Genomic DNA, 27,998 nt, shown 5'->3' on the forward strand with positions numbered 1-27,998 from the left:
GATTCTTGTCATTCTACCCGACTTTACAGTAAACTAAATCATGCAACATAAGAATCCCTATCTTTCCTTAACTGTCTTCACGTGAAAACATGCTCGTCTTTCAAAACAAACAAACAAACAAACAAACAAACAAACAACCCAACACCCCAACAAACAAACAAACAAACAAACAAACAAACAAACAAACAAACAAACAAACAAACACCCCAACAAACAAACAAACAAACAAAATAGTCATGGCCACCAACCCCGTCTAGTTTTCATTACTTCAAGTCCAAAATCGATGATCTGCCAAGAGTGAGCCTACGCAATAACTTAATAGGATTGCATTTTCGCGGAGCTAAGAGACCATCTTGGTGGCCAGCGCCTATTGTTGTTGTATGTTCATCACGCTTCTATTAGCGCGAAGTAGGGATTTCACCTCAAGTGCTATAGTGAGTGCTTATTTGCAGGTTTCTAACAATAATCGCTGGTGGATACAGGTGTGCAGATGTCGTTTTGAGAACTGACGGCTTTCTTCACAATTTACAGCAAGATTTTCTTAGTGATAATGGAGCACTCAGTAGAGACGTAAACCGGGGTTCTGGTCGTCCAAAACGGGGTTTAATTTTTCAAGAAGCGTCTGTTATTGTTTTCCTTCTGAGTTCTCTGTGTTAGCAACTGAATCAAAGAGTGTTTTCCCTGTGAACTCTCTAGTAGATCCGCCATAGGGACCAGATGGATGGAAGCTCACTGTAAAAAGGGAAACAATGAACGGAGAGGGACTAACTACATAACATTATAAAAGTGAAGTCAATGCGAAATGAAACATATGCCGGAGGGAGCCAAAAGACAGATGTAAAGAAATCTTGGTTTTTAGTACAGGGTATTTTATTGACACACACTTTACTCTTGAAACAATTAATGTTTGTTGTGGCCAGTCTAATTTCAAGATTAATATTGTGTTTAAACCTTGGAACCAAACCGGTTGCTGTGTTGAGGCTAGGTTTTGAATCAATTATGAAACTGTTTCGAGCCGTCATGATTTTTTGTTAAAAATTTGCCGTGGTGAAAGATATGCAATGTCCTCATAATGACAATTTACAAAATGCTATGTCGAGGTTAAATAATGATTCAGTACCGAAAATAGTCTTTTTTAAATAGATGTCGAATAAAATGCATAATCGTGTATGTCTTTATGAGACCCACGGCCGTTCAGCCGTGACGTCATCAACCGCACCTCCAAATACACGCCTTGGTGGGGTTGCAATGAAAGAGATATTTAAATCTGTCTGTTCTCCGCCCTCGTGGACTGTTATAGGGACAATAGGCGGGATTTTTGAGTCAGACTACCCGGCCATGTGCAGCATGGGCTGGCTGTCGAGCGGTCGGTTATGTGGACGCCGCGGAGTGGTCCCAGAACACCACACCACGGGAAAACTCTCCAGGAGATTCTTGATGCCTTGACTCGGCCCAACAAGTGGATGTCCGACCCGCTGACGGCCACAAGTGCCTCGCGGAGGTCTGACGATTTTCAAGGCGATGCGACATGGGTCTCGGCCAGCGTCACGATGAGCGGCAGCCCGTATGGGGACGCGAGCACGGGGAGAGCCACCCGAGCGTGGCCGCTCAGCGTCACGGTGACTTCAAATCCAGGGACGATATCCCCCACCTCACTAGGTCGAGATGTGACCGGTATGAATGGCGTCTCTGAGTTCTGGTACCGGTATGGAATAAGTATAACAGTGGCATTCTTGGTATTGGCAGTGGCCTTTGTGTTGGTGATTCAGTGTAGGATTTTATACAAGAAGAAATTTCGCCGTCGTAGGCTGGTGGATTTAGCCGAGAACCGGAACAACAAGGCCAGGGAGGATGTGTTTGAGAGCTTCCACCGACAGGAGACAGCACAGGCGTCTACGTCGAGAAGTAGGCTGCAATCTGCCTCCACGCACGAAGACATACCCATGAGACTGCTTCATGACGCTCAACCTTACCGCCAGCCGTGGCGTGCCCCACCAGCCGGCCGGGCCGCCGAGCCGCTGGCCCGGGTCTACCCTATCCAACACCGCGGCCCGGCCCGGGACGTCAATGCCAACATCACCGACCCCTTTCCCTATGAGTCCTACCGTCGGCTGTGGAACATCACGACCGGTGCGTACCCGATACGCACCCACAGAAAGGTCTTGTCTGAACCGACCATCGCTCGGCCGAGCAGTCGACGTTATTTCTCGCGCAGCCGTAGCCGTAGCCACGTCAGGAGAGTCCGAGTCAGGGCGGACATCAGGATGCCTCGTTTCAACCTTTCTGGGACACGGGTCGTCACGTCTCCGGAGTCAAATGGGAACCAAAGGCTACCACAACGGAACATATCGGCACAAGTCAACAGAACGACATTTGCTGAGCCGAATACCTTGCTAACAGAAGTAGGTTTGAAGATAAGAATTCAATACTCATTGAGACAAAATTCAACATTTCTACGGAGGCGTTTCAAAGCATTACAGTGTTGTAGATTGTTGTAGATAGTTTGTTTCATTATTTGTGTTCAAAAAGCTGTAGCGGTAATTCTTCCCTACGGCCATCAGAAAGCAAAAACACGACCAGAAAAGTTCAACTTAGGAGGGCAAAATACGAAGTCGTTTACTGAGAAAACACTTTTTCAGACCAGTCTCATAGGTTTTGTGCACAGGGCGTCAAGTGGAGTCCGTATAGGGAACTCTTTCCTTATGGTGTTTCAGGATGGCTTCTGACTAGCGCCCAAAACATGTTGACAAAGCCATCAACATAGGGCTGGATACCTCAGTTGGTGGAGCACTGGCCTGTAGGCCGCACGTTCAAATCCCGCTCCAGTCAATGTCTTTGCCCATCTTTAGAATCAGTTGTAAGCACCTAGTCAGTTTCCCTATGTAGTTTGTTTCATGTTGTAGAATAAATGAGAAGTGTTGAAAAGGAAAGATTTCCATGTACGGACATGCGACAACACTAATTTTCCCTTAAAATGTTATAACAACCGTCAGAAAGTGATAACATGTCCTAAAAAGTGAAATTTAGCCGAGAGAATCCGAAGTATTTACTGAAAAAAACACCTGGGTCTTTTCAGACAAATCTTGTAGGTTTGTGCATAAGACCTCAAGTGTTGCCCGTATATGGAACTCTTTCAGTTGAAAAACTTGTAATGATAAATTTTTACCTCAAAAATGATGAATAGTGCTACCAAAGCTAAATAAGCGAAGCCTTTGATGGGCATCTTGGAGATCAAGCGTATCAAGCATTCAATATGCGCGAATTAATATGAAAGAAACACTTGTGACCATGGGCGTCGTGGGGGAGGTGCAGGATGCTTGACCAGTCCCTTGAAAAATATTATAAAATAGGAAAAAGGGGGAAAAGAAAAGAAATGGGAGAAATGTGAAAAAGAGAGAAAAAGTGAATGAAAATCACTGGTCTCTTGAACATTTGACCTCCGAGGTGGATGGTTTGTCAGCTTGCTGCTGAAGCAGTGGCATATCCAGCGGGGGGGGGGGTGGAAACTTACCCCCACCTCCGACGGATTTTTTTAAAACTGAGAATACTTCATATGTGAGTAGGAAAGAAACTTATCGGTATATTTATTTATCAAATAAATAGGCTATATGTTTCTCCCCATTTTCATGTTGAATGAGTACGAAAGTGCATTTTGCTTTGCGCCCAGACACCGAAAAAGCTGGATACCACTGTACTGAAGATTGCTTCCCACCCCACCCCCCAAGAAATCCTGGCAACACCCATGCTTATGACAAACCACGGCCGGGTTATTTTGAAGTGAATGCCCTCATGGGACCAAACTTTGGGAGGAAAGCGTCATGCATTATAGTGGAGAATTGACTCAGTCTGATGAACCAAAATTACCAATCCTTCTGCAACGGCTTATCTGAACGAAGTGACAAAGCTTACATGGTTTCTGCAGCGACCAAGCAAAATGGATGACTTTGAGAGTTAACTCGACGGATTATTTTATCCTAGTATAATGCAATGGGTTAACGAAGACCTTCAAGCTACGTTCGGACCACTTAAACTGATTGAATTTTACAAACCTAGCTGTTTGGAGGGGTTGGTTTCAAACTGGCACTGTAACTTTTGCCAACCACAAGACCCCAAGCGTTAATGTAATTTTACGATGCTAGGGCCTCGACAGCATATTGAAGTTTGCAAATTGTATGCATGCAAAGTCACGTGATTTATTTAACTGTGTTTAATCTGTGTTTGGATCTTATGATTTTACACCACAGTTGAAATTGCAAAGGCAGATCCAGGAGGTGGCAAGGGGGAGCAACGGGGCCACGCCCCAAAGAACCCAAAATGGGGGAGGGGGGGTAAAAGGCGACTTTATTTAATCTGTTTCCTTTCCTTCTAAAGGCGAGTATGTACTCTCACCCTTCAGGGAGGCATTTAAACGTTACATTTACAAAAAAAAACCTTATTCCCCTCCCCCTACGACAAAAAGTTTTTGGACTCTCGAAAAGTTTGTTCTGAATCCTCCCTTTCACAGTTGTGGTGTATACATGTACTCGCGTCAAACAAATAGTGCAATACTGATAGCTGTTCCCAATCTTAATTGGGAACAGCTTTTGTAATCGTGAAAGTTTTTTTTCCTTTTTTTTTTCTTTTTCCGCTGCTTTTTCTAAGGGGCACTTTGCCAATTATTTTAAGTTCGATCAATTTCAAACTTGGTATAGTAATTAACCATCATCAGAAGAAGTGCCGCGAAACTTTTTGTAATCGTGACCTCATCAGGGGTCACGTGACCTCAATTCAAAGGTTCATTCTTTACAGTCTAATAACTAGTAAACTATTTGACCGAGTTAACTCAAATTCGGTATGCTCATAGTCAGGGACGTGTTATAGATGAATATTGATATCTTGACCTCGTGACATCTTCTGGTTTGACCGGAACTTGTATTTTAACACACAAATCGTCATATCTCATGCACTATACGTTCAATTGCAGTGATAATTTGTTTTTAGTTATACATGCCACTTCGGCAATTATTTGTAATTCAATTCATTGCAAACACTTATGATATTCGTTGACAGTCATCAAAAGACAATTAAAAACATTTTGGGAACAGCTATGTGTTCGTTCACAAACACCACCTCTAGTTTTTCTTGTCTCACTGATGTAGGTGAACACTCCCACACCGAAGCTCATCGTTCCGACAAACACCCCCAACACACACTGCACGGACTCGGCTCCGGACGAGAATGCGTCCCCGTACGGGCCGGGGCTGGATTCGGACTTCGGGGCGAGCGCCGGCATTCCTCACTTCACCGTGTCGCCAGATAACAGCATGAACGCCACGGGAGACACGTCCCTGCGAGACGCGACGTACGAGTGGGACACGTACGACCCGGCCTACATGAATCGTACGGTCAGGTACATCGACGGGGCTTATTTCCCTGTTCTGCAGAAGAGACAGTATTGGGTATGAACAGTGAACCAAAAATGATTAGTTTAATAGCTGGATTATTCGATCAATGACAAAGCCAAGTGCGGAAATCTGATAAGCGCAAAAATGTTAGCTCAGCAAAAGTGGTTACTTCTGTTTTTCTTTTTGAAGCCGTGTAAGCTGATTTAACCCTAACAATCCTCAATCCTGCAACTGTTAGACTGAAGTTTGGTAAGGTTAACATTTAAATATATTCCAGAAGGTATTCTTGATATTTGTGCCCATATGACAAATGCCCAATTCAAATAATTAAGCTTAAGAGGACTTTTGTCAAATTCTTAGTTGCTTTTCTTATTGTTTTAATGGAACCAGAAAGGAAAACTGAATTGAATTTTATTTCCCCTCGCAGGAATTATGCAAGAATTAATTTGACTTCTGTTCATAAATTGTATTCGTATTTTGGGAACTCTTAGAAACGAATTCATAAAACTAATGAAACTTACCAAGTCAAACAGTTTGCTGTTTGACTAGGGTAGTATTGGTTATTCTAAGAAAATGTGTGACATTAACAGATGTCATCATCTCCATTGTATATATTTATTGCCAGATATTCACTCCTATTTTTACCAGAAATGTACACAAACTGAAGCTTTGGAATACAAACAGTTCAAGACAAGAATGCTTTGATAAAAAAAAAATAAATCTGACTACATGTACTGAGGATACGACCCTTTCATCAGTTAGACTTTTTGTCACCAAAAAAATGACAGGTCTAGAAATTTACAAATTCAGTTTAACTTTAAAAACCTGTTTTCTACAAAAACTGACTGTACTTTAAAGATTTCTGTGAACTTCAAGACAGGAAAATTTTTTTATGTCATTGTTTTCATCACTTCATCATAAAACACTGCAAATAATCCTATATTTAAGAAAGTCACATGTAAATAAAATACTGGGAAAAATTCCTGTCGTTCTTGATACTAATATGCCACAAATTATAACTTACACACAGAAATATACTAACTTCAAAATATGTACATTTTTATCTGAAAGACGAGGTGGTTAATTGTTTGAAATGTGACAGGTCTAAACTCTAGCTGCCTCAAGCTTCTAGCTACATGTAGAGAAATAATCCAAATTTATGAACAAGTACTTCAAAACATAACTTTCGTCTACAAAATAATTTGAAAGACAGATTTTTGAAGGTTAGTTGGCCCCCTTCCCCCACGAAGGAATGTTGTCGAGTTAGTACAAAATACATCTTAAAATCCAGATTTGAAATATAACAATTCTTATAATGTATAAATGAAAGTATGATTTTGAGTATGAGGTGAAGTGAGGTAATTTTAGTTTTCACAAAAAGGAGTCTTAATTCACCAACACAACCTCTCATTTTCACAGGTGGGGTTAGAACCACCATCAATTACACCAACATGACCTCTAAGTTTCCCAGGTGGGGTTAGAACCACCATGAATTATACCAACACGACCCCTGAGTTTCCATGGTGGGGTTAAAACCACCATAAATTACACCAACACGACCCCTGAGTTGCCATGGTGGGGTTAGAACCACCATCAATTTCCCTTCAAACTCTATCTGAATTCGTAAGCATCAAATGACATACTCAATACTTCAATATTCCACTATATACAAATGATCACTTAAAAAATAAATTTTAAAAAGGAAACCCGAAACCTCCCTGAGGTTGCAACTGACATTCTGATATAAGTAAGGTCACTTTGGATCATATCAGTGCTCGCTGTCCCTTTGTTTTTTCAGCTGAGCAAAATTGAATACTATTTTTGATATGTCTCTATGAACTCTTCCGGTTGGAATGACCTAACAGCGAGACCCAAAGAATTTTATTTGTTCACATTTGGATAGGAGTCTGTATAAATAGATGTCATTTCACCAGAATGAGTACAAACCGAGATTCTTTTGTACGGCGCTACTTGGTACAGAAAATGGATGCTTAGCAAAAACAGGTTACCAGACAAATTGCCAGGCGGAGTATGGTGCTCATGACGGGTTCTCTGCTTCCTTTTTGCTTAGTCAAAAAAAAAAACGGTTTTACCTAAAAATCTGCTGGGACATTTTTCTTTACCCATAACTTTTCCAACCATGAAATTGTGCTTTGACCCAACCAAGAATGGCACGTTAATACGTCAACCATGAAAATGAGAAAAAGAATTCTTAAACGAGTGTACACGTCCTCCGTGGAACAAATAAGGAAAAGTATGTGTGTTTATAAGTCATCCAGCATTAAGTGGTTAAAGTCACAATCATGTATTGCATTTTTCAGAGCCAATGATGTAACTATTAGGTCTGTGATGAACACTGGGATACCCAAATACCCGATCAAAAAATGACAGGTACCCCACTCTTTTCTGTTTTCCGTTTCATTACCCAAAACTTCCTTTAGAAATTCCAAACTGATTTTTTTGAAAACACGGTGCAAGCTTTCACTTTTTTCTCAGCAGGCCAAGAATATGTTCAAAATATCTTCTACATTCATGTGTATTACAGCGCACAGCATGGAAGGTCTGGTGCGGTCTTGTCACAAGGTTTCTAATATCAGTCACGGTTGTGAAGTTGCCTGACCATGTGATCAGACAAATGAGTATTTACTTTCAATAAAACATGCGGTCACACAAAATCAATACTCTCTACAGTTCTGTCCCCTGAGAAGACTGAAAGATGCTTCTATCCAAACGCAGCTGTCACCTAGTTATTTTTGGACGTAACTGTCATTCTGCATCCTCGTCATAGTCTTCGTCGTCGCTGAGAAGGTCATCATCATCCAAGTCCACTCCATCGTCGGCGTACTGGTTTTGGCTGGGGTCCCTGGCCTGGCGGTTGGCCTCTTGGGCTGCCCTGGCCTGCTTGATGCGCCGGTACATGGGTTCATTCAGGCAGTTACGGCAGCGCTGGGTACGAGGGTGGTGGTATCCAAACACCTTGGGTGGGAAAAAATATGAATTGTGAAAGCCAAAGTCCGTCATGAAAGAACAAACCTCGGGTGAGCTACAGAGAGGGCTTGCTACAGTCAGGTTTCGTGGCTGTAGACCGTTAATTCATCTGTTTACCAATGAATATGCACACCAGGGAGGACTCTCCCTACCCGATGATAACTTTAACATTTGGCATCAACAATCTAAGTATGAAATCATCATACACATCTCCCAATTATGTTTGATGTGCTGCACTGTCCAGGATTTCAGTCGGGAGGGTGGAGACAAATCGATTATCTTTTTCTAAAACGATGGTCCAATTTTTTTCTTTAACAAAACAAGAACCCTCCCCCTCAAAAGGAAGATGGCTAGCACTGGTTTTAAAGGGTTGGTGCTTCCAATTCCTAAAACAAAAATTACCAATAAATACCTGAGGGAGAAGGGAACTTTCCCCACCCCCCAGATATGCCACAGACACTGTGCCAACCACTGTGTATGAGTATCAAGGCCACCTCCTCCCAACCTTAGGAAAAAAAAACGGACTAGAAGTTTTTCTTTTTTTAACTAAGCTACTGGGGTGGTTCTAAGTGTACATTTCATATTTGATGAGGTTTAACAATTTCCACACAGCTCACCTCCTCGCATACGTCCTGCCATCGTAGGTAGTAGTCATAGGCCTGGTTGTACTTGCCCATATCCTCGTACATGATGCCAGTATTCAGGAGGATCCGACTGGCCAGTACGCTGTACTCGCCGTAGGCCTGAAGGCACAGATCAATTGCTTCCAAGTAGTACTGAAAAACAACAGAAATGAAGATTCAACGAGTTGACATGAAGAAAAAAAATATGACAGTGGTGAATTCACTGGCATTAATCAGAATGTTCCTGTTTTGTACGGAGATCGACTCATGATTCATAATCAACTCAAGATTCATGATTGATTCCTGATTCAGATTGATTAATGACTCATGATCGATTCGTGATTGATTCATGATTCAAGATCGATTCATGATTAAGATCAATTCACAATCAATTCATGATTCAAGATCGATTCCTGATTGATGATTGATTCATGATACATGGTCGATTCATGATTCAGATCGATTCATGATTCATGATTGATTCATGATTCAGATCGATTCATGATTCAGATCGATTCATGATTCAGATCGATTCATGATTTATGATCGATTCATAATCAATTCATGATTCATGATCAATTCATGACATGATTCATGATTGATTTATGATTCATGATCGATTCATGATTCACAATCAATTCATGATTCATGATCAATTCATAATCAGCTGTATTTGAGAGGAGAAGGGGTGAATTGTCACTCAGCAATGATGTACTTAGTGGCTGACACAAGATCACATGCACATGCAGGTTTGTCTGACTTGAACAGATGCGACTAATTTTTAGTAGAACTCTATGGTATATATAAGTGCCAAAAGTTTAAATGCTTGGCCGAGCTTCTTCATTCAGTATGAGTCATGGGATACATGTGCAGAGATAATGTAAGAATACGGTTCATGAGAGAAGCCAGGAATGTTTGCTGATCTGCTACCTTTTTCTGCTCTTCGCTGCCTCGCTCTTCCAATACGCCCTTTGTCATGATGGCATCCGCGAGGTGACCGATATCGTCAAGCTGCGGTAAGATAAATGTCACACAATCTTCAGCAGGTCAGGCTCGCAAGTTCCTTTAAAATCTGTTTGGAGGATGTTGGAGGATTTTACAGGATTAAGGGAGAGAGGGCTTAGTGGAAACTACTTCATGAACCACGAGGCACCTTGGAGATTTGTGCCATTAGCAGGATTGGTTTCCTGTACAGTGGATGCTTCTGAGGAAGGAAGATTGCTATCGTAATGCTGAGTTTCAGTAAATGCAATATCCAGCTTGGCCCTTTGTCTGAAATGCCAGTGGCATAACAAGTGTTGACCAACAAGTGTTTTCTTGTGTATGTCTGCCTGTATTATCAGTTGCCAATTAATTACTCGGACGGCCATGTCGATATCCTACGGCTAAATTTAACCAAGCTTCTGGACACCAAAATCTGCTAAGCGCTGACTATTTGCTCAACAAGAAACCAGGTTCCCAGCCCCAATGTCACACAGTTCAAACCACTAACAACCAGTCCCCATCTGGAGTTTTCACTCAGCTCACAACATCACTAGCAATTTTTGTTTTCTCTTTTGCGGCTGTGTGACACTGGGAACCCAGCAGTCGGCAATTTTCTTGTTTTTTTTTACCTCCTTGAAGATCTCAATTGCGCTCTCGATCTGCTGCCTTCCTTCATCGGCGGCCTCCTCCACGCTTAAAGTGTTGTCTGCCCCACACTCCACCCACGACTGCAGGTTGAAAGCCAGCTGAATCTTGATCCTACCCAGTTTGTACTGCAGATCATCCGATGCAAAGAAAAGGACACCAAGTTTACTACAAAGATGACACCAACTTAACTTTGTTACCGTAGAGTCCATCACGGAACCATGCAGTATTTTCCACTCAGTTGCTGTCCCGACGACCTGTGACAAGAGCGTTCTTTTGGCACCTTGTTATCTGTCACTGGTCTTGAGACTGGAATCTTGAAGGTTCTTGTGAAATTGATTATGATGCTGGGGACCACCGAACTGCTTGAGACAACCACCGGGTAAGTTATTTGTCAACATTTTTCCAACTGTCTCTTTCATTTTTCTGAACAAAAGTGGATGCGCTTGGTCAGACTATGTGCAAGAAAATTCAGTGTTAATTCAAAAAACTTACACATGATAATCCATGTCTTGTTTCTATAACAATCTAATGGAGAAAATAATTAGTACACACTAATGTAATTATCATGTCCTTCGCAGAAGAACACTCAGGCTTTTTTTCACACAACTTACCATGCAAACAGTTGGCTTAAATAACCCCACATGATAACTGACCTTGTGAACAGGGCCCTCCAGAGTTTCCCTGATTGCGATGGATTTGTGCGCGAAGCTAATGACCGGCCGCAGATCACGAAGTTGGGACGGATCCACGTATTCATACAACTTCAGTTTCTAAAGGATATCCAGAACAAAACCAAGACCTCTACTGAAAACAATTCAATTCAGGTGCCAAATTTTAAATTAGCATTCTTGGTTTGCACTTTGCAGTGGGAACCTCAACATTCCTGGTGTAAAGAAAACTTATATTCCAAAGAAAAATCATCAATCTTCACCAGAGTTCTCAACTCAAGTGTGTCTCTAAAAAGCTGGAGTTTTGCCTGCGAAAATCAGCTTTTCTAAACTGTCCTCCTGGTGCAGCGGTTGTGCAATGTGGGTTGAAATCCAACCAATGCCTACAAGTGGACTGGGTGTGGCCAAGTCTCTCACTGATTCTCCGACTTAAAAAAAAATTAATATTTCAAGCTTTCCCTTCGAGGTCCCAAACTGAAGAGCAGTTCATGGGATTCAATGAATTTTTTTTTCGCTTTTTATGGAGCTGTCGGTTTCACAGGCAGACAAAAGTAAAAATGAAACAGGAAACTAGAGTGAATCGGTTCAACTCACATCATCGTAGACAGTGCACGCCAGTGCATAGAGCTCCACCATTCGTTCTGGTCTGGAGCCCAACTCCTCCTCCAGCTCCATGGCCGTCTCCAGCAAGGTGATAGCAGCACCATGCTCACCTGATTGGTTACTAAACAATGAAAAATAAGCACCACATTGAAGTCAGATTGAACCGTTTGATAGTTTGGAGAAGTCGCATTCAGGATTCTCCAACTATTCTGCAAACTTTGAGAAGTCGCCTTTTTGGTCTGGACTTGGCTTTGACCCTGGCTCAAGAGAAACTTTTTACCGCTCCTGCATTGTAGCAACTAATCTCATAAGAGTGTTGGAATTACAAGTTGCTCTGTCTTTTACAACTGTTAACGGCTATGTTTGAATCAACTGGCTTTGACTAGCAGTAACACAATGTACATAAGAAGTGGCTCCCAATGGTAGCTTCAAAGTGGCTTTTTATCATAGCAATGTGTACTAACTCTAGCCGCAGCCATCCGATTTGGACAGAGCCACTTTCTTCCCATAACTTGGACCTGTGCTTGATGTTATAGACGCTGACATGACCACGACAACCCTGAGAAATCACTCACATGACCCTGGAGATCTGCTCGTAGCGCTTGGCCAGCACCTCCTTGGACGTGCCGTCGTCGGCGGCTAGCTTCTCTAAGTTCTCCCGGTAGTTATTACCCATCATTGTCTGCCATCCCTGACCATGACCCTGGCAAAAATGCCACCAAAAAGGGACAGGCATTACAGACGTCACAAAAAGACCAAGCTGTTCTGGTTTTTGGAGTTTGTGATATTCATTCTGGATTCTTTTCACACATGTATCCATGCTGTCTTCAAACAGTCTCTGAATAAGGTCTTTTTTTCGGTTGACTGAATGCAAACATGTCGTGTGGATCGCTTGACTTACCTCTCGCCAGTACTTGAGGAGGAGGGTGCTATAGTCTTCATTGTACAGTCGGTCAAAAACGTCCCAGTTGGTGAGGAACGCCGTCAGACGCTGAGTGTCTCCAAGCTTCAGAAGGTGAATTGGCAACTCCTGTTTTCGGGCCAAGAAACGAAGTCGGCCGGTAATTACAAACTGTAAATGTGGCTTTTGAGGAATGCGTACAAAAACACTGAGAAGTTGGGAGACTTGCTGTTATCAGGTCTGTGCAGAAGTGCTCCCTCGTGTGACGAAAAGGGGAAAGGTTGGTGGGAGCTGTTTTGACCAGGTGCCCGGGGCACATTTGAAGACTGTATTTTTCTGAAAGATAAGGGTTAGGCGTATTCAGAACAGACGGTGCCAAGTGTGTATAAACCTACGTGTGCATAAGCTGTGTCCCTACCCAGGAACCCAAATTCCAATTTGCCTAAGACTTCTGTCTTTCTTGGATGGGACCCGACGTTGCATTGTCCAATTCTATCATCAGAAAAGTGCAAGAAATTTGTTTTCAGGGCTAAAATTTGTAACTGTCCCGTGGAATAAATTTTAAAAGATGAAATACCTCCACTTTGCGGTCTACGTGATCGGACTCATCAAAGTAATGGGCCAGCTTCCGGTGCCACCATAGCTGATCCGAAACGGGGGAGTCACTTTCACTGGAGAAGTACCTGTCAATTTGCAAAAAAAGGGATCCCCTTGCAGACGATTTGTCCGTACAAATGACATCAGCTTCCTTAATGGTGCACGGTTCAGGTTTAAGGTTCGGTTTGAGTAAGGGTCAGGGATTGGGTGAAAGGCTGTGTTGGGGGTTAAAATCTAACATTGAAAACACACTTTTTGTGGACAAGGTTAAGGCAAGGGCTGGATGAGGGGTTTCAGGTTTAGGAAAGGGATATGGGCTTAAGATCTGGGACATTCAAATCATTCAAACACACTCTTCGTGGGAGGGGCTAGAGCTGGGGTTTAGCATGGGTTAAGGGAGGTAACCAGGTTTAAGGTCCAGACATTCAAAATGCACTTACTTTTTGCGGACGGCTTTGCTGAGTGCCCTGTGATAGAAGTCAAGCCTACCCTCCCCGCTCTCCCCAAACGGTCGCAGGAAAGGTTTGAGAGCACGGAAGACGACGGCCCACTTGGCCGCCGGAAGAGGTCCCACATCTTTAGCCTTCTTTTCTGCTCCTTTGTCTGTGGGGAAACATTTCAATTCTTGAAAAGGCTATGGCTATGTCTTATGTCAGCACACACTTGCATATTCACAACTTGTGATGAGGACCTAGAACAAACTCTACTAATAACATTTGGATACAGTCTGAAAAAGGAAATATCAAAATCAAGATTGTATTTATATAATGTCAAATTACCACAGGATACAAGGTGCTCAGTACTAGTTAACCCGGCTCACCAGGCCACAAACATTCCTAAAACCATCTAAACTCCATGGGGGGGGGTGCAGTTCCATGCTGGTGCCATTTCAGGGGCAAATGGCTCATCAAATGCAACAGCCTTCTCTCCCCTCACGGGTGTCTATTTCTACTCCTGAGTGGCGAGGGGCAAGTGAGAGTAAAGTGATATGCCCAAGGTCAAGACATGTAACCAATAGCTGAGTTTGAACCCCCGACCCTATTTTCATGCATTTCAAATCCCAACCACTCGGCCACACGAATCCACACCCAGGTCAATGAGGCAGATGATGGACATTGCCTCGCCTACCTTTGCCGGTCTCCGAGTCCTTCTCCCGAGGCAGGAGGTTATCCTCATCCCCGAGGATCTTCAGCAGTTCCGTCTCCAGCAGACCGGTCGCTGAGGTCTCCAGAAGGCAGAGTGTTGCCGATAGCAACGTGCCGCCATTCTCCTGCTCAAAGCGTGTGAACACTTGCTCCAGCAACCTGCAAACGAAATCGACGTCTAGCCTAGACTTCAAATTTTCAGGACAAGCTGGGGGAGGATGTTGGCTTGAAGCCACGTGATGAATCAAAGCAATTGTCAGGGGCGCGGTTGAGTGCTTCCAAAGTACCAAGTTGACTGCCAGTTATAATGATGGTTTGAAGTAGATAAAACGGCATAAATTTAGGCACTGGACAGTAAAATATTTCTCAAAGCAAACTTTAAACCTTAAAAATCAGACTCTTTCAAGTACTACGTTGTTAAAACAAAAATTTAAAAAGTACTTCGCAAGTACTTTTCAAGTACTTTAGTCGCAAACTTTATCCAAAAAGTCTTTCATATATCCAAACTCTACACGTTTATTTATCTATTCTTTTAACACTAACTTTACTTTCTGTCTACAATCAAGGTTTCTTTCACTGTGCTTGCGACAAAAGTTAATGGTCAAAGAGTACTCCAGAAGTACTAAATTACAACTCTGATAAAGGTGCTTCTCTATAAATTTGATTGTCCATCAAGCTGGGACGGGAGATGTTTGAAACTCACTCCAGCAGTCCGTCGGCCATGTTGTTGATTTTGTCTGTCAGGCGATCAAAGAGGCCAAACACACGTAGCTCCTCACAGGCCACAGCCAACCACAGAGGATTCTGAGAAGACTCCTTTGCCAGCAGGCTCTCCATCTGTGCAGCATCCAGACGTTTGTTGTAGGTCCCTAATAGCTCCGTCACGATCTCCTGCAACAGACAGAAAACAATAGAGGGTTTCCATGGCTGCCACCTTGCAGGCTAATGCTTCTGTTTTATAGGGTATGCACAAAGGAGGTTCCCCGTGGAACAAAAGAACTGCCGTGCAAGATGGCTACCACGCAAAGCCTCTATAGTGAGAGAGAAAAAATTCTAAGGAGTGAGAAATAAAAATGCTTCTTGAAATCAGCATTTCCCTCCTCACAAACAGTCTCCTGATGGTGTGCAGGCGAGCTGTCCCAACAAATGTCTATGATCAGCACAGTTCATGTAAAAGATTTCCGTACTGATGATAACACACTTTGTGTACATGTGTGCCTTCCTATGATGCTTAATGGACCGTGGGCCCCCACTGGCTCCATGGCAACATGTAAACACAGTGTCACTTCGTCAGTACGTAGGCTTATTAGAAAACTTCACGGGTCTGGTACCCTACCTTTCTAGCTTCCATATCCAGTGGGGTGACAACAATCTCCTGCGGTTTGTTGGGTCGTTCCATCAGTGACTTGTGCGGGGGAGTGTCGTTGATCATGGCCAGAATCACCCTCACCTGGGGGGCCAGTTTCCGTGGCAACCAGCTGAGGAGGGTGGAGGATTTGTCGTCGTCAAACTATTGAAGGGAAAAGACAAAATGGAATGGAGTAAAACAGCCTAATGCGTTTGGCACCAAGAAATGGGCTCTTCCATTTATTGGTCCTTTCAGTATTTGCATTCTTTTCTCAGGATTCAGTCCTGGGCCCCATCTCATGGAACTGCTTATCAGTTTAGAGTAGAAAAGTCTTGCTAACTTCAGCAGACAAATTTGCTAACCCTAAAGCACTATTTCATGGCGGTGCCTGGCACGGTTGTACGAAAGGTTGCCCATGCATAGAGATTTCTATTAAGTCACTAAGTTTAACCCCTTAATGCCGAGATTCTTTTGACCGCGACTGCTGGGCTGTGGTATGCCCAGTATACAAAGCTCTGTCTAGCAGCAGGCCCACATTGAAACCGCAGGTGCATGATGAATAGAATGTATGTGTGGTTCGCACTAATCCTCACACAAAGCCGCGGCTGTAGATGTCTACCGGTGTAAAGGGGTTAAGCAAATCTTTCCTCTAAGGTTAGCTTGCCTTTGGCTGTGCTTAATGCTTACGATCTCCATGAAATGCCCGGATCCTCTGTAAGCATGAAATCGTGTGCTAAGCGGCGCCATGAAAATGGGCTCTGGGCATTCAAATGGAAATTAGGCCAACTCATTCATATGGACAAAAAGTGCACTGAAAACACGCGCATGGAGAGACATCCCGAGTTGCCTGTGTTTTCTTTCACATAGTTTTGTTGGTAGGTACCTGGTTGAGAGCATCGATGCATACAATGACGGGTGTGGTCTTTGGGTTACTCAGGACGCTGCATACCAGCTGACATGCTGCCTCTAGGTTCTTAGGCATCGTTGCTTCCTGCACAAAAGACACATATCAGTTATGTCCTGTTTTTCTGTAACACCATGGTTTCAACAATTTTGAGAGGATGAACCTGAATTTGAATAAATCCAAATGGATAAGTCAGATTTTGGAAATGACAAAGACATATCGAATGATTTAATGGTGAACAACAATAGCTTTTTCAATTTGATTCTAAAACACTTCTAAAACACTTCTGTCTAGTCAGGATCACAGAGCAGGACCTATTTTTTCATGGCGTAAGAAGTACGACGACATCTAGTGCTTGTGCTTACGTTGACTTGATTCAGCTCCTTCAGGAGTCTTTTCAGGCACTTCTCTAAGTCCGTCGAACCTGGCACAGCGCCAACAAAATGGTAGAAGACGTGCCAGCCATGCTCTCCGCCACTGCAGAGCAAAGATTGCAACAGTACTGCATTTACGATGGAGCTTGGATCATTGAAAAACATGAAAGGAGATTTCTGACATCTCTAGGTTAACATTTACGAAGATCAGCAAATAGTAATAAAATGACTCTAAAACATCTCTCCAAGTGTAGTAAGCACTCAGAAAACAATAAAAATGCCCCCCAATGATACAAAAAAATTAGAAATGGTCCCTGTCCAATGTCTTGCATCTAGAGCAAGGTCTGTGTTTTAACTGGTTGTGAATGTATGGATAGATGCTAATAATGGACATAGTCTTTACTCAGGAAGCCATTTTGGGGCTTTGCCATTACTGGAAAACTACTGGCAGCCATCTTTCATCTCATGCAGAGTAGCATGTGTGAATTATAACAAAGTGGACCAGGGAGCAAACGCCTACAAGACTATCACAAGACCTACACAAGACCCCGGTCTAAGTCACAAGGTATTCAAATGAACTGCAACAAAATGCCATCCTTTGTCATTGTTCACACTGTTACTTGTGACTGGTCTTGTGACAGGTTTTGTGACTGGTCTTGTGACTGGTCATGTGACTGGTCTTACGACTGGTCTTGTGACTGTTCTTGTCACAGGCCTTGTGACTATTTGTTGATTCGAGCATGGCCATGCAGTTTCCTTTATGGGCTCTTCTCATTAAAGTTTACATAGCGCCCTCTATTGCCTCAGCACACAGTCTATAATATTGTCCCCACACACACTCACCCGGGGATCTTCTTATTCACAGCCATGGTCTGCGCCACGTCGGCCGTGCGGGCCATGATGGAGGACTTGCCAGTGCCTGCACCGCCCGTGATGGTCAGTGCTTTGTCCTGACCTAGGTCGATGACGTACTGTTCGATCTTCTCCAGGATGGCATTGCGGCCCAGGACGGACTGGCCCCGACTCTTCAGGAAGGACTGCCAAAAAAAAACAAAGCCATAATTGAGGCCAAGTTCATTGCTAACGCCAGGACTGACAGTGGAGGTTAAAAGATCTTTCATTTCCAGAGAGATTGAGGCTGACTGGAAGTCATACAATGCAGTGCTCACCTCATGGGCCTCCTTAGCCTGTTGGTAGGGATCTTGGCTGGCATCCACCAATGGATACTGGGCTTCGATACGCCGCTTGAAGAACTCAAACACCTAAACCACAGAATGGAAGCAATAACACCAGAACTTTACTTGATGAGTCCCTCACCAACTCACACGAGATATTTCCACCATGACGCTACTGGAAACTACTCTACGCTCCTTCCTCTATCAAGAAAACCTTCACATCGCAACAGAAAAACCTGGTGATGTCTCAGGCACAGAAAATTTGAAAAGTCAAAGTCCTGTTCCTTGTGACGTATGAAACCGGCATTTCAGAGTGCATTCTGATGTCTGGATTATATTAAAAGGCAGAAAAAATGACAGCGTCAAAGATATGATTTGAGGTTGGGAGTGATTTGATAGGTTTGTTTTTGTAAAACTTGGCGACCCCAGGCACTGGACGAACGACAAACCTCCTTGGAAAAGACGTCGTTCAGCCCGCTGAATTCTGCCTTGCCGTCCTCGTCAATTCCAGCAAACTCACAGTCGTACCACTTCACTCGATCACGCTGGATATTTGAAGAAAGAAAAAGACAACAATTGGAAGTCTGAACAAGACCACGGCGCATTCCCGTAGGCATTTAACACTCCACACATGATGGCATGTATGACCATGTTCGTGACGTAGGGTACATCATCAAAGGTTCCAAAAGACCAACCAAATGTGACGGAGCTGTAGTGTACTTTTACCCAGGGGGCTTTCTGTAAGCTTTTAGAGTCATGTCAAGCCATATCTCCCAACAGGGCTGAGCGAGCAATTAGGCTTAATGCCACAGCTCTGCCTAGCAGGAAAATGCTGTTACCACTTTTTATCCAGTAAGCAAAAGTCTGCCGGAAACCACAAGCAATACACATCGTCTGGGCCAAATAACATGGCACTGCTAAGCACGCAAATTTATGGTAACAAAGGCTCCGTATGTTTCACGTGAGCACAGTGAGCACAGCACAAGGCTAGCCTACCTCTTAAAAATGTGCTAAAAATTGAAATCTCTGCACACAAGCAACAATTAGCATGTAACGCCACCAAATAGAGCTTGCAGTTAGCAACATTTTCTGCTATAGTAAGCACAACTTTCGGCTAAATGTTAAGCAGTACTTTGTGTTTACTGAAGCCGTTACAGTTTGTGCTAAGCAGATTTCACGACTCATTTTCACAGAGCAGCAAAGCACAAAACTGCTCAATGGATTTATGCGCTTGGCAAAAATTAGCAGAGAAACATTCAGAGGAAGTACGGGGGTACAGATTGAACGAAAGTTTGGTTAGTAACCCACTTTGAAGCCAGTATTTTTCTGCACTTAGCTGTTGCTCACCAACTTGCTCTTCAGCATCTGTTTCAGCATCTCCAGCTTATGAGGAGCGATGGGGTTGGGATCGACGAAGTCCTTCTCATATTCCGGGGGGAGGTTCTTCAAGAAGGAGGAATTCCGGATCATGAACAGCGCTGCGTGGACGACAGTCAAATAAGAACAGGAAAAAAAATTCCTGACTTTTATGCTGAGTTTAAACTAGGTTCGTGTGAATACATTTCAAATGAAGTCGGGAGTGAGATTGGAAGAAAGAGAAATATCCATGAAAGAATCACCAGAGGTTTGGAGGGCCCCACGGCCGCGTAGGACCTATGGTGTACATTTGTATTTGCCCACAGACAATCCTTCAAATATCCATTCCTTGTGTTCTACATCAACTTTTACAAGTAAAAAACATCTTGATGATAAACTCAGGATTTTCCAGATTCTAAAAGAGATTGTTAAAAAATCCTGAAATCAATAAAATCCTAATGAAATATACACTGAAATCAGAAAAAATCTGACATATCTCACCGCTGGTTTGGGGGTGATTTAAAAAGTGCAGTGGTTGTGAGAGAGAAAGATGCCAAAACTGCACAGGGTAAGAAAAGCCTTCGCTTTCAACAATGGCTTCACACTGTGAGACAACGCAGACAAAATGTTGGAAATGACGTGGGCTGGCACTCAGGCTATTTCAAAAAGTATGAAATGCTTACAGTTGGGATTGTCAATGCGGTAGGCCCCGTGTAGGATTTCCATTTCGGTGACAGACAGTCCTGGTATCCAGCGATACTCCTTAGCCAACGACTCAGGGACGTCATATGGTGTTGGGATCCAACCGCAACGCTCACTAGAGGAACATCACAACTTGGTTAAAAATCACAAATACTTTCACCTTTCTTTCCAACATATTCACCTCCTATGCCCTTCTCTTGAATGAAAAAAAATGCCAGGAAAAATTGGCAAAAATTGTCTCCCAAGTGACCCATTTTCGGTAATAGCAATAATGAAAGTTATAAAAGTTATCATTTAAAGACAGCAGATACCCTGACCACTGCTGGTATTGTTGACATTGCGAGGAAGGGCAGGCACCAGATCAGAAAGTTATATTAACCCAACGCAGGGTTCCCATAGAAATTCCATGATTTCAAGGACCGAATTTCCTTGATATTTTATGCCATTTTGCAGAGAAACGTTATTTGGTATTCTAAACTGAAATACTGCCGTACTTAACCCAAACTGTGGATGGATGATGATTTAGGCTGTAAATTTAGCATTATTCCCTTTCACATCAAAAGCGGCCCGTCAACAATAACCCTTGCGTGATTTTGAATTCCATAACTCCAACACACCCTTTTTTTCAATTTTGCACAACTTTTCCATGTCTTTCCAGGACATTTTCCCCAGGATTTTCCATGACCTTCAGAACTCTGATGTTCTGCAGTTTCCAAACTGAGAAGGTACCTACACCGGGAGAACATGACACTTCCATACCTTGTCAGGTTCAGGAAGAAGGGCATGATGTTGTCTTGGTAACACCGATCGATCTCTCCCAGGCACAGACGCAAGGTTTCCTCAGACGACGTGTCTTTGGGAACACCCTGTTTATAGAAGGACAAAATTTGGGGAAGATACCTGTAGCTCAGATCTGACCAGGAAACTTTTTTCGAATTTAGGCCACGATTATATTCAGTCGGACTCAACCTTTTCTGACTTGAAACACGCAGACTTTACCCCTTTTGCCTGCCTCAGAATGGGAAACAGTTGGGAATGGAAACAAGATCATGATGTAGCATCGTGACCAAGATTGAGAACAAGACTAGTGAGACATTCTGAAAACTGCAGCACAGGCTCTCTCTGAAAAACTCTCTTTGGATACAGAGGAGCTTTGAATCTGTTTGTGTGGCCTGCACACGAGCACAGCACTGTGTGTGACTTAGTAAGATTATACATGGAAATCTCTCACTTGTAATCACAAGTTAAGTTAGAGACACTGCAAATCATCTGATAAATAGAAATTCATGTAAAAAAATGAAACATATCAATTATGAAAATAGGCCAAAAAATGGACAAAACCAAGAAAAAGCCAAATTTTTTTGAGCACCTCATTTGCATATGTATTAAATTCAACAGTAGAAGAAAAAACAAAATGACTCCAGAGAAAAACACCCCTACAAGCACCTTTCCAAGGAACCCTGTAATGTTAGAACATTACAAGATCAAAGGTGGAGATTATCTTCATGACAGTGAAAACAAGTCCAATTAAACATTTTCAATTAACATTTAACACAAATAAGCTTTCTAAATGAAATCGAAAAATAAAGTCAAATTTTTATTCTTCTAGGTAATTTCTTCTTCAGTTTAAGTGATTTTTTTAGGAGAATACTAAAATTTAAAATGGATAATTTTGCAATATTTAAAACCTTTGAAGGAAATTGAGAACCACGTCCCCAAATACAAGCAAGGAAAGGGGCAATATTTGTACAAGCATGCACAGGGAACAGCACCACATGACCCGCGCCATAGGTTGCTAGGGCAACTAATAAATGCGTACACGCCCGTTGCCAAGGTCAAACCAGAGCGCATGAGAAGTAGCAAACAATACAAACTGTAGTGGGAGTGAGACCTGCTGGCCTACAGTCAAACAATCACTCTTCAGTCCAAAGCACACCAGTTGAGTTAGTCAAGGGTTATGCAGTTGGAATGTTTGTGGACACAATGGCTCAAAGAGCTATTTATGGTACCCCTTCAAGTGCCAGGAGTTATCCTGTACACTGTAAGTGTACAAAAAACGACAGTGAATAAGTCAAATGATAAAACAATTGGTTTGCAAGCTCACTAATTAATGCTGTAGTGGTTGTGAGGGCCATTAACTTAAAAAACTTACTAAAACTAAAGTCAAATTACAGAATGATGTTCAATTAATCTGTACAAATATTACATCTTAAGGCAGCATAACTTTCTATTCATCAAATAATATGCCGCTGAAGGAAAAATGTTACAATTATCCAAATTTCCTGGAATGCTTGATAGTTGGGAATTTCTTCGTTTTTTACTTTACACAGGGATGGCTGCTGACTCACAGATTTTTAATTTGTGGAAAGGAGGACCGAATCCTCCATTTGAAGCTGTATTGTCCATGCTTGTTTTTTAAATATTGCTGTTGTTTTCCGAGCAAATTTTAAAGCAATGACTTCCTGCAATGAATAAAGTTGCCTGTTCATGACTGCATTGTCTGCAGTTCAAACAATACCCTTAAGTACTGTGCAAAGCCCTCAACAGCTCAAAAAGTTCAGCATTAAATCTCCGTTACTATTCATATCTAGGAACATGGACAGCTAGTACATTACTTTTGTAATTACCCATCATGCATTATTCAACTTGTCCAGTCCTATCTATGTGATGCGTACGTGAGTGGTGGCATATGATTGGTCGCTTTCTACACCATACATGTACATGTAATAGTGCGTACAAACACTCACAATGTCTTGTACTGGCATTATTATTCAAAAAGTGATGAGGAAGCTCCCATCTGCCTTCTAATTTGAATAAAATTGGACTTAATTACATTAATGCTTATTGAAGACCAATTTTTTTGAGAGATTTCTTGTTGGAAAGCTCATAACAAATGCAAACCTAGACAAATTGTAAATTCAATTAGAAAATCTAGTTTTTCGGGGTGCCATGCCCCCAAAGCATGGAAAAACTACGTTGTAAATCTACTCAATATGGTGCCATTTTGTAGCCACTGCAGACCCAACTTTATGGCTCTAGAGTCTAAGATTACCAAATCAACAATGACCACTGTAAGAATACGGCGCTTAGGGCAGAAAGTGTGCATTAACCCTAACAGTTCTGCATAAAATTTGCCTGTCTGCGCATATCTGCATCGAAACCGAGGCTCTCAGTGTTGAACTTTGTTGCCCGCGCCCGCGGAGTCCACACAGTACATGGAGTATCCGCTTTGTAAGTATGACGCCACTTCAGTTTAAACCACGCCCACTGCACAAGATACAGGACCATCGCAGATACGTTAGTTCGCAGTCAATTGTCGTTATTTTTTCTTTGGATTTTACGCGTCGAGTTATCCTGAAAGACTCTTCCACAAAAATTTGCAGCCTGAAAAGTCTGAATTTAACATACCTTTATGTATTTTGTGTCTAGACTCCTTACTTTCAATCGTCTGATCGTATTAAGAATTGAAGCTGACACATACAGCCTCGTTTTCAAACAAGGAAGTGCGCAGATCGACGCTAAAAGCGTCGTATTGGGATCCACCTATACTAAGCCGTAGTCTGAGCATGGAGGACCTAGCCCTACAAATGACTACTTTTAGCTGGGGCACCCTCCACTGCTACTCGTACAGAGAACAGTAAGCCGTGCATTCATAGTGCCATAGCATTGTATGGTACATTGTCTTATCTACTGTATTTTATGGCTTCAGAGAACAATAAGGTCATGTCCTCTTACAAGCGACAGCACTGATTACTACATTTTACTACTAAGTAGTACTTTGTAGCAGGGCTGTTAGGGTTATGCCTTGAAACTGTAAGCATGCGCACCGGCAAGAAATTCAAACCAATGAATAAACATACCCATCGTAAATCACACTCAACGAGATGAAGTCGTCGCTTCTCACACCACTGCCTCAAGTCAGGAAACACCTGCCCAACAAAGTACCATAAAAAATCAAAGATATTATATAGAAATAAGATAACTCAATATTTGAACTTCGCACTCATAAAGTGATGTCAAGCAGATTCATAAACTGAGTTTTAAGGTGAGCAATTCAGCTGGATTTCTCACACTTTTTTCTGAAACATGGCATTCACTTTGCTGAACTTTTACAATCATCTCATGCAGAAAAGTTTATGAATTTGATGCATTCACTAACTTTGGCAAAAGCAGAAAAGTGCCGATTGTACAGATTTGATCAAGATGTAGGCTTGCTGTCTCTACTGCTTAGAATTTACAGTCATCAAATGGGTCAGATGAAATTTGAAATAAGAAAAATATTTTAAACCTTCACAAGGAAGTCAAAATGACTGAAGTTCTTTCTCAGCAGTACAATCCATGAATCTGTTTCAAAGCATTCACAGTCCATTGCTGTGCCAAGCGGCTTGTGTTTGGGTACATGTAATTAAACTCACCTCTTTGACAAGTATTTCTCTCTCGGCATGGAAATCCTTGAATGTCGACGACACAAAGACACGCACCGTCTTCCACCCAGACCGTTTGATGACCAGCTTCTTTCTGGACGAACCCCTTTCAAGTGTTTTGCCCACATTCTCCCAAGTTTGCTGGACGATGTATTTATAATCCGAGGGTCCTGAGGGTACCTGCATGGACCTTGAGCCGCCACACCCCATGGTGATTGGGTGATCTTCTGATGGTTGGATGAGGCACAGAACGTTTTTGCCAAGTTTCTAAATACCTTGGGGGAGAAAAATAAAAATTCTCAATTAACTGAAATAAAAGTTGGAAAACATGATCTGTTTATGTGCATGTTTGCTTTTTACGTAAAAAAGGCATAAAAATGCTTATACATGAAGTCTTCCCAAACACATTTTTATTAAGTGCTTTGTTATTGTTGATTTATTCAGTTATTGACTGAAACTGTACAGAACTCGATTTCGTGAATAAAAAATTTATCTGCCTCAAGTAACTCCAACCCTAATGTGCATGTGGCAACTGGCGATTTGTTTTCCAGAGTTCATGACCATCAACGCTTGGGTTGCTTCATCAAAGATTTATCCAACAATTCATCTAACCAACACAAATTTAATGCCACCTTACTACATAAATAAAACATTTTGTTTGCTTCACCATCATACATGTTCTAGTAGGCGGATTAGCAATAGAAATTTACAAAAATTATTAATATTTTTGAAAGGCCTGGGTGTGCTACTCTAATGAGGGGGGCATCTGGTTAAAGTTTTTGATCATTTGATTATTTGTGACCTGTCACCACAAAATGAGCTGAAAGTGGGAATTTTAAAAAATTGAGAAATTGGTGTGTTTGAATTCAGCAAAAAGGGAGCTTTCCAATGTTGTACATGGAACACTTTGGATAAAAGTATGGTGACAAGACGTCATTCTGGCAGCTTTGCATCTTTGTTTCTGACACTGTTTCAACATTTCTGACCGGGCACGAATAATAAGAAACTTAATCTTTTTTTAAATATCTGTACCTGCCAAAATTTGGAATTAAATAGACAGGCTACTCTTTCCAAATATTACAAAACCCAAAAATTGACCTCCACTTCAATATCTGACTTCGAACCCTCAAAATAGGAAAGAGCAGAATGCAACTTTATTCTCATTTTGTCCCAATGGGTCACATTTCTCCCAATGATAGTTTCAACCATGGCATGGAGTAAGGAATTGTCAACTACGTTCCTTCCTCCATTTCTTCAACATGTAACGTTCATGACGGTATAGCTACTAGGTCCCTCATATCACAAAAACCAATCTGACTTGACAGTAAGAGGCAAAATTAAGGATCTGGTGACTGCGCAAATGCAGATGATGGCCTAATAAGCAAAGTTTTACACGACGGTCTACTGTTAAGAGTACAAAATGTAGGCCTACATTTTCACAGTTGGGATGACATCACTGAGTCTTGGTTCTTTTCTCTGATTGGTCAGTTCATGGCTGTTCCATATTTCACATGCGGGACTCAAAGGGGCAAAAATAGTGTTGTGGTCTACTAGGGGGAAAATCTGAATTACTGACTGAACTCTTTAAGTTTTACAGTGAATATGCCCGAAATTTCACTATTTATGAGGTAAGAATATCTCCTACAATGTACCAAAAAAGTTTCAGTTATTCTTATCATGTTGCAGCACAAAAGGAGGAAAACATGCAAATCCCTGTACAAAGTGAATGGAGAGTTGCCCCTTTGCCCAGACGTGAGTGCAATAAATGGAACAACCTCCAATCACGAGAATGTAGGTCTAGGCCTACATGTACATGTACATGTACTTCAAGTCTTCTTCACTTTCACCTTATTATCCATGTGAAACATTTCATAGTAACGATACAAGTGCTATCGTGGCCGTGGACGGAGGCCTCTAAAAAGCACTTGTTGAGTAGAGACGCTCAATTATATTTACATATATGAAATACATGTCACAAGTAACTAAACACAATTAACCATGTAACAAAACATATGTCATGTATATCGTTGGTATTGATCTGTAACCCCGCAGAAAAAAATAAAATAATTAGGCCCCTAGTTTCTAGTTATTTACATGATAATTATGTAACAATTTATTTTTGAATTTACGCTTGAAGATAGAAAGGCTGGCAATATTTTTCGAGGATATGTCCACTGAACTCCACAGCTTAGGCCCCTCATGTTTTCTCATGGTTTCACAGGCTTTCTGATTACGCACATAATTGTAGGCCCTACATGTATGATCGATGAAATTCGTCAGTTCACAGCACTGCAAGTGAGTGCCACAATGCCAGGCTTCGGCTTGTGAATCATAACTTAGAGTTCTCAAAGTAGATAGAATAAAAGTACCATGTAAACCGATTGCAAATCTAAACCCTCTAGCTATATTTCCTTTTGGAGGTTTTCCGGCGGAAAAAACCAAGTACAGTCTGAAGTAGTACAGTAATGTTAGAAGTACTAGGCCTACGACGCTAAATCACCTTGGCCTAACTGCCTAGCGCCTGGCTACGTGGGCCAGGGACAAGGGCCTAGTGTCAGGCCATCTTCCCTACGCTCTAAAATGCCTCAAAAGATTGACCTACATGCTAAATTGCTAAATATAATTCACACAGAAAATGTGTACACAGGAAAACAGGTTACCTTAGGGTACCATTAGGCTTCTGCTCGACGGGAGAAAAGTGAATTCTTGCCGGGTTACAAAATAGCCCCTTTTCTTCATGGATCCGGTTAACACGGATGTATGATGTTTGGTACCCTGTCTCAATCACAGGGATTTCAGTGACTATTCTTGCGGCTTCTTGGGATCAGTCTCACTGCGTTTTCCGTTGCCAAGGGTGCATAGTAAGTGTACAGAAATTCGTAAACGACCTCAGGTGGCAGGCAAGTTGCTACCATTCGCGCTAGCGCTGAAAAACACATTTTTCTGCTTTTCCCCTCAAAAGGTGGAGCAAATTTCCTCCGAAAAACAGTTCTCTATCCTTAACCTACAAAAAGCTTGATCTGTCTGTACTTAAGTAAAGTGGATCTTGCAGATGGTTCATTTTATCTTAATCCACTTTGGACACATGTACGACAATTCATTGCGGACGACTCACTATATTTATTCAGGACAAAACCCGCATTTTAATTGATAAAAATGACCAACACTTTGGCT

At 42.1% G+C, this 27,998-nt stretch overlaps 2 protein-coding genes across 2 annotated transcripts; one reads left to right on the forward strand and one right to left on the reverse strand.

The window, feature by feature from the left end:
• The first annotated feature begins 1,232 nt into the window (after positions 1 to 1,232).
• Positions 1,233 to 5,835, forward strand: LOC110977800 (uncharacterized). The gene is made up of 2 exons (XM_022232238.2): positions 1,233 to 2,402; positions 5,139 to 5,835. Exons 1-2 carry the CDS (start codon positions 1,374 to 1,376, stop codon positions 5,442 to 5,444), a joined length of 1,335 nt encoding a protein of 444 aa, XP_022087930.2. The 5' UTR covers positions 1,233 to 1,373; the 3' UTR covers positions 5,445 to 5,835.
• A 142-nt stretch (positions 5,836 to 5,977) lies between these two features.
• Positions 5,978 to 27,632, reverse strand: LOC110977797 (telomerase protein component 1-like). Its single transcript, XM_022232234.2, has 24 exons — positions 27,485 to 27,632; positions 24,816 to 25,099; positions 24,261 to 24,329; positions 21,160 to 21,266; positions 20,382 to 20,515; positions 19,690 to 19,820; positions 18,792 to 18,887; positions 18,337 to 18,429; positions 18,011 to 18,204; positions 17,159 to 17,270; positions 16,773 to 16,880; positions 15,878 to 16,051; positions 15,245 to 15,432; positions 14,525 to 14,700; positions 13,837 to 13,999; positions 13,377 to 13,482; positions 12,800 to 12,928; positions 12,474 to 12,601; positions 11,890 to 12,019; positions 11,281 to 11,397; positions 10,609 to 10,752; positions 9,926 to 10,006; positions 8,990 to 9,148; positions 5,978 to 8,360 (listed from the first exon to the last, which is right to left on the reverse strand). Exons 2-24 carry the CDS (start codon positions 25,032 to 25,034, stop codon positions 8,151 to 8,153), a joined length of 3,168 nt encoding a protein of 1,055 aa, XP_022087926.2. The 5' UTR covers positions 25,035 to 25,099; positions 27,485 to 27,632; the 3' UTR covers positions 5,978 to 8,150.
• Between the last annotated feature and the right edge of the window lie 366 nt (positions 27,633 to 27,998).

The sequence above is a fragment of the Acanthaster planci genome, linkage group LG12, assembly GCF_054643075.1.
Source record: "Acanthaster planci isolate LZ-2023a linkage group LG12, COTS_SCS, whole genome shotgun sequence".
Lineage (NCBI taxonomy): Eukaryota > Metazoa > Echinodermata > Asteroidea > Valvatida > Acanthasteridae > Acanthaster > Acanthaster planci.